Raw genomic sequence first — 7725 nt, 5'->3', positions numbered from 1 at the left:
TGCAAAGTCTAAATTCCACCATGCTCACCTCAATACGATTTTTTTTTGTGGAAAAAATAGGAATATTTAGTACAGCAGATCCTTAAAAACAAAAATCATCATTTCTGTGTATCAAAACAGACAAAGCAAGGGCGCTCTCATTAAAGTTTAATAAATGATACACCAAGATATCTGCGAAATAATATTTCAATAAAATCCCTAAAATAAACGTGGCCAGTACCGATGAGTATTCAATTGTTCGCAACGACGACGGCGGCGTGGGAATCGCGAAAAAAGCAATGCAGAATGCAGAATGCAGAAATCAAATCAAATCAAATCAAGTCAATTATATCCTCGGCGGCGGCCCGGGACTCCTCGACGACGATAACGGCGGCGGGGGAACCCTCTAAGACAATGGCGGCGGGGGACTCCTTGAAGACCGCGGCGGTGGAGGCAGCTTCGGAGGCTGCGACGACGACGGCGCAGGCGGCAGCTTCGGGGGCAGCGATAGAATAACAATCTTTCCAAGATCAAGCTCATTCCAGCCTGTCTCTCCGCGTCTAGTCTGCTGAAAAGCAACGCGCTGTCCTTGTAAAGTCGTATTTCGCGGCCGTTCGTAATCGGGATCAATCTTTCCGAGAATGTCTTCCAGTTTTTGACAACATTTGGCGTGCGCAGTCAGCTCTTTGCCCTCTAGAGTTTTCTTCATATTATTCTGAAGACGCTCACTTACTTCCTTGATCTGACTGATCTGTAGCTTACTGGCATATCTCATGGCTTGCAGCTCTCTGTTAAATACCTCGATACGCCTCGTACAATCTTTAATCAAATGGTCTCTTTTCTCTTGAAGCTCTTCGATCGACTCCTCACATGTCTGCTTAATCTCTCGGGAGAGCTTCTCCAGGACTTGCTCCATCTTTGCCTCCTGTTCCTCGACAAACACGATGTATGCATCAATCTTCGACATCTTGACGTCTGATCGGTCACGTAGCTCGTCGAATTTCTCCTTCAGTTCATCTTCATGCTCTTTGCCGTCAAGAACCTTGTGCCCCGCTTGAGTGTGTTCCATTATGCCACACCGGAAGCAGACAAACCTCTTACACTCGACGCAGAAACACCCCTCGTCCTCAGACTTGTGCTTCTTACATTTACGGCTCTCCTTCTTGGAAACTACCCCCGAAATAATGTCTTCCACCTTCACAACCTCGTGTCCCGCAAACTTGTCCCACTTGCTGTGAGTCTTGTGGCAGTTGACGCACATGTAGTCTTTGCATTCTTGGCAGTAGATGATGGCTATCTTGTTTCTACGACATGCAGTGCAGACTTGTGTCTGGTTTTTGACATCTTCGATTTCAGCCTTGATTGTTTGGCTACGCTGCAGGAGATCAATCTTTCCTTTAGGGACGATGGTGATCTTGAGGCAAAGTGGACATGTTATCTCGCGCCCTTTCTGAGATTTAGAGAGTCGTTTCAAACAGTCTTTGCAGTAGGTGTGGGAGCAGGACAGGAGCCTTGGATCAACAAAGGTGTTTAGGCAAATGGGACACTGGAGGTTACATGTCACGAGGCCATTGACACTGGTTGTCATGGTGATGTTTCTGAGTAAAACGAGAAGAAATGAAAGAAAAAGTTTTGAAGAATTTCTTTGAATCTTTTGACCAGTTTCCTGACTACTTTGGTATAAGGATGTCAAAGGCTGTGTCAGGCTTCTCTTTTCACCATTACGTAGAAAGTGACGACATGCAAGGAGTTGTAACTGATTGACAAATTGCCCTACATCGACGTAAATAAACACTGCATTGATCAGTGTTTTAGTAGTAGCCATGATTGAAAAAACAAACAAACATGGGCGTATACTCGAACAGGATTCGAACCTGCGACCTCCTGATCACCGGACAGGTGTCATCTCCACTAGACCACCGAGCTTCCGCCCGACAGCAAGTGTTGGTTCAAATCCTTTTAGCATGCTGCGAGAACTGCGTCATTATTTAAATTTATGAAATTTTTCCGTCGAGGTGTCGAGGTGAGTTTATTAGATTTTTTATGCCCCCGCCGGAAAGTGGCATTAACAAACCAAGAGCACGACAGCAAAACTGCAGTGTATGCACCGCCACATCATCACCACCATCCACACTCACGCCCAGCAATTACAAGTCACATGACCACCACCACCACAATATCGAAAAAAACCAAAAGGACAATGGCGAAACTGCATAATATGTTTTCGGGTTGTCCGTCCATCATCAATTAAGACGAGTAATGCTGGGTAATCTCAGTAAATTTCTCGTCATCACTATCACATTATGATTGAGATGGGCATGTCTAACTGATTATTAGTGTTCAAAACTTCTGCATGTAGAGAAGACAGTACCATAATCTTGCATTCGACCTCATCTGTAGTCTTGCATGGGTCATTGCTGGGACACCATTATCGTATCATTTCCAAGCTATCTGATGGAGCTGGTTTCACAGCCAGTTCAAACTAGGATTGAAGAACTACAATATGCATTCCTTTGTCAGAAAAGTAGAGGTGGGTTTGGATTTTGCGATTTTTATCACTGTTTATAGAAACGAAAACCTGAAATCTTTCCGCACATAAAGGCTACTATTTTGATTATGCCAGGAAAGGCATCACAACTGCTAAGTTTTCACTGAATTACTCAATTTTACTAACTACTTACAAATTGTTATAAAAGCAATCATTCGCCTGGGTCAAACGAGATATACAAACCATAAAACGAAAATAAGAAGATTACTTACCTAATCCTGTCAGAACGGAGAACAAAATATACAAGAATTAGTGGAACTTTTCCTCGAGTTTCTGACGTCGTAAATTGTTGGTATGATGTGATATGTTTAACCAGCTAATCAGGACAGGTCTCAAGTCACTGTTTTTGCAAATTTCAACAGAGTAAACAATCTGTCCTGATTAAATCTATAGTATCATTGTACATGGAGATAATTAATTGATGTCCCTGTCACTAAACTTCTCACTCGCGAAGACCTCAGTCGAATGGCTGCACAGTTGACACAATATTCCACAAATATAAGTATGTCTTGGGCGCATCGCACCATGGGATCCGCGCGTACATTGTTGGCAGTATTTCCGTTTTCTTGTCGTGGGTTTTCCCACATATTTGATACTCGCTCAGAAGTTAATGTTCCAGTTGATCACGTGCAAAGCTGTTCCTGCATGGCATCGATGTGTTTTCTTGCCTAAACAAGTGTAGGATTACGAATAACAGGAAGCAGTTTTTCCGTTTGGGTGTCCTGGATTCTCCACACATTATACTCGCTCAGAATTAATGTTCGAATGGATAAAATGCAAAGCTGTTCCTGCATGGCATCAATGTTCTTTCTTGCCTAGACATGTGTAGTAAATAATTATACATGTTATTGTACAAACACACACATTCATTTTATTATTATCATCACTTCAGTTAGCTCAAAATGTGTGCTGATGTGACATGAATGAGTTCATGTCAATATTGCCCGATGTAAAGCAGCTGCCTGAGCAGCTAAGCCTTGTGCATTTCTTTTAAAGGGGTCCCAAACCCAAAGAGCAATGTGGATTGAGTGAAAGCAACAACATTAGTATAAACCATCAGTGAATGTTTGAGGAAAATCGGACAATCGATGCAAAAGTTATGAATTTTTAAAGTTTTGGTGTTGGAACCGCTGGATAAGGAGACTACTAGAGGTTATGACGTATGAATGGACAACAATATAAAGAAAATAATTATAAAGAAAATTCCACAAAAATTCATTTTTTAAATGAAAATTACACCTTCCATCAACTTGATACTGTCATATTATTATGTTAAGGGGAGCAATTATCCCCCCTGCTCTCTGAAAGCTGTTAGTCAAGTGCTCATTCATGATGCTAGAAAAGTGAATTTTTGTGCAATTTTGTGGATGTGCTTTAATAATATTGCTGCTTTCACTCAGTCTTCATTGTTCTTTGGGATTGGGGTCCCTTTAATGTTTCCAGACCAAGTTGTTACAAATTGGTCTCTCTCACCTTCTTTTGCCTTCCACTTCCTCTCGAATAAGAGTCTTTATTCATATGATTTCTTCTCCTGATGTGTCCAAAAATCCGGAGCTTTTTGGAAACTAACCCCTCACATTGTATACATGTATATGACTAGTTTATGTATATAACGTATGTAGGCCTACTTATGTTTATATACGTGTGTGAATATTTACATGTATTACTAAAGTGTACATTTATACATTGAATACGATGGGGGGGGGGGGGGGGGGGGTCACGTGACCATCCAGACGACTCAATGGATGCACGGGTTCGCAAAGAGAACATAACAGATACTGTAGTCATTCCAGGAATATCATACCGCCAAACGCGAATACACAGCAAGAACTGATATACAGTATCTAATGATTAGAATTCAATGTTGTAATCAATTTCAACACTTTCAGACATAGAATCAAAGCTCTATCATGCATGTGATGTATTTTGTGCGACGTTTCTATTTTTGGTACCCGGGTAAGTCACAGCACAGACAGTGGAATTAACAACGAAAGAATAGTTTGGGGCTTTCGGATTACATTAACATAAGAATCAATGTATTATTATCATTTTCTTTTGTATATATACTCAAGAAGATCGGTGTCTCTTGTCCTCGGCAAGGAGGTTGATTTTTTCATTCTGCTTTTGTTACTGAAAAGTACACACTCTTTAACCTGGTCCCGATGCAAGTCACTGTCCACGCCTTCTGAAGGAGCTTCGTTATGCACTAACAAAAACGAAATGTACCCTGGAACTTATTTTTCTTATTCCCTGCACTTATTCTTAATGTCATCCTACTACTGTAACATCATGAATCCACTGGTAAGAGTTCGCATTTTCTGAGTGCAGCCCATGAAAGTAACCAACAAATTTACAAACAAATGAATTTTCTGAAGCAGACTTTCTGATTTTCTCAGAGACTGCAGCTGAGTTTTTCCATTGTTTTTTTTTTAATTCTTTTACATTTGCATCTGTACGCCTAACTTCCGTTCTAACATGCTGATGACAAATATTTTTAGAAGGGTATCAAACTCTGAAAAATCAATGATTGATGGTACCATGTTCAGCAAGGAAGTAAAAGATTCTTTTTACTTTCGATACTAAGATTTCATAGACACGTTCAGGTTCTGTAAGGATAATAATACCCTTCTCTTGGGGGTTTTGTTTACAATCCAATATGCAAATTTTAGGGCCTGTGTGTGTTTTGTGGGGGTAGATTTAAATGATTGTTAAATGGCTTTTGTATGTCTTTCTAAATAAAGAGTCAACATGGGTGAGCATGGTACGTGTTCATTGCCGGTGAAACGACATTTTACTCGTGAGACACAGTCAGTCCGCAGCGCGAGTGAAAACGCACGTATTTATTCAAGTCGTATGCACGGCTGAGCGGTGCTTGCATACGTAATGAGCAGATACATGGTCATGAATAAATCCGTGTAGAACGAGTATTTCTCGTCAGTTTTCGACACTTTTAGTATCGACTGAAAGAGAAAACATAAGCAAATATGCTCATGATCAAAATAAACGGAAAAGAAGAATATAGAATATCAAAATCCCTCTCGAAGTTCGGTATTGTATTCAAAAATATTCCTTCACGTTTGACGCCAAAAAACTAACCTGAAATCTTTCATGCCCCTCTAAAATATGGTGAAGACTATGTCCGCTAAAGTATATAGTATCACAATAAGGGCACGTTTTCCCATCTTCATTTCAATACGGGTCAGGAACTAGCAAAATTCAGAGACATGTCTAGCGTCGAGTTTAAAAAGATTATCCTCGCATTCGCATCGGAATTCCGGGTCTGTGATTGGTCGAAATCTGTCGCAAGACGCGGCGTGTCGCATTGCGTAGTATCCACTGGCTGCTGACTCAATGCTGTGAGGTTTAAATGTTAAGCCCCCGTTCCACTATGCCGTTCTCGCTACGATTTGACAATTTTCTCAGGTCGGGAAGGATCGGGTAAAACCTGAGCCGATCTGGACACAGTACGATGTTAGAACGCTCTAAGTACGCTGCAGTTACGACTACCAAGTGCTTGCTACGCTCTTACTACGATGATCGGGAATTAGACATCGCGATCTCTGCCGCTGCCGGTACGCTTTAGAACGATGTAGCTACGCTGTTAGTGCGATGTTGCCGATGTTATCCGATCAATGCACGCTGTATCTACGCTCTGAACGATCTATACGATCTCATCACGCTGTTACCCCGTTCAGAGACCTGAAAAGTGCCCGATGTGCCCCGATGTACCCCGATTCGACTGTGGGTCAGCAGTCAGTCAACTTATTAGCATGCAGAACCGAAGAAATATACTGTGGACCTCGAAGATTCATTCTTCTTTTTTTACTTTTGATTTTCAAAGTTGTTGTTGCTTCGTTATTCTCACTTTTCTTCATCAGCGAGCCCGTGCTTCTGTGCCTCCAGTGCCCTGGTTATGACCCACCATTTCCCTCTCCTCTCCCCTCCTCCCCCCCCCCCCCTTGTCCACCTCGGACTTACTACCTTCTTCACTACTATATCTTTCTATCCTCTCATCAAGTTTTTCCTTACAAGAGAGCCGCCATGTGTTTGTTAATGTGCGTCCGTATGTGTGCATATAATTATGTGTGTATTACTCTGTCTGTCTTTTTTTTTTGCTACCGCTTAGGGAAATTTGTTGTTGTTGTTTTTTGCAATTATATATTTTTCTCTATGAGGGGACTGCATTCTAATACTACAAGCTCTGCTTTTTCGCAGTCCCCTCCATTTCCAGCAATATTTTGTATGCATTTACCACAGTGACGTAACTGTTATTTGTATCTCTGTTGATAATTTGCCTGTATCTCTTTTACAATGTTATTCTGTTCATCGCATTGTGGTACTGATTTCATGACGTCTGTGTATATGAGCGTTTCTTTGTATTTTTTATTATTTGTTTGTTGGAAGTGAAATAAATCAACTTGAACTTGAACTTGAAGAGCCTCCTCAACTCACGGTTCTTTTGCAGCAATGCATTGTATAAACAAAGACGTGCTGATTTTTCAAAGGATTTTTCTTGATGTTCTTGCTTTTATAGTCCGTCTTCCTCCAGTTGTAGATGATTTCATATTCTTCAAAATTCTGCTATGTCCTCTTCCTCCTCTTTCAGCATCACGTGCAGTCTCTCTTTCTTCGCCTTTTGGGTAGCTGCTTCGCTGCTTTCTTCTCTTCTTTTTCTTCATCTCTTCTTCTTCTTCGAAAATTACAGCTAAAATTACTTCCCGTTCTTGTGCCGATGTTACTACGCTCAGAAAGACCTTGTTACGCTCTTCCCGCTGCGTTTATGCCGTCATTACGCTCTCCCCGCTGCGTTTACGCTGTCACTACGCTCTCCCCGCTTGCCGTACGATTAAAAATATGTCAATTTTGATCGGGGAGATCGGGAAGAAATTTTGAACCGGTTCAAAATTTCTTCCCGATCTGAAAAACTGCCCGCTCCAACCCCGACCTCCACACGCTGCTGCTACGATGCTTCCGATCCCCGTACGCTTTTGCCGCTCTCTCCCGATCTGCTAGATCGGGACAGATCGGGGTCCAAATCGTGATAGTGGAACGGGGGCTTTAGGTTCCAGATTGTGATCGAATTTTCACTCTCTATACAAAACTTGAACTTTACACAGGAACCAATGATGTGTATGTGAGTGTGCACTTACAATGACCCTGAACAATGGACCTGGCTGCCACCTGTCCCGAGCTCTGCT

General features: G+C 41.7%; 1 protein-coding gene across 1 annotated transcript; it reads right to left on the bottom strand.

Annotated features, from left to right (window-relative positions):
- Nucleotides 1-203: 203 nt before the first annotated feature.
- On the bottom strand, nt 204-1582 carry LOC139742650 (uncharacterized). Its single transcript, XM_071653180.1, has one exon. The coding sequence runs from the start codon at nt 1565-1567 to the stop codon at nt 386-388; it is 1182 nt and encodes a 393-aa protein (XP_071509281.1). The 5' UTR covers nt 1568-1582; the 3' UTR covers nt 204-385.
- Nucleotides 1583-7725: the final 6143 nt, after the last annotated feature.

The sequence above is a fragment of the Diadema antillarum genome, unplaced genomic scaffold (assembly GCF_040938485.1).
Source record: "Diadema antillarum isolate AM-2024a unplaced genomic scaffold, OU_Dant_1.0 scf00000033, whole genome shotgun sequence".
Classification (NCBI taxonomy): domain Eukaryota; kingdom Metazoa; phylum Echinodermata; class Echinoidea; order Diadematoida; family Diadematidae; genus Diadema; species Diadema antillarum.
The sequence above is the reverse complement of the archived record's forward strand: the minus strand, read 5'-3'. Positions and strand labels throughout refer to the sequence as shown.

What these genes read in the sequence shown, in the direction of transcription:
- LOC139742650 (XM_071653180.1), bottom strand. Translation starts at nt 1,567, where the DNA reads ATGACAACCAGTGTCAATGGCCTCGTGACATGTAACCTCCAGTGTCCC.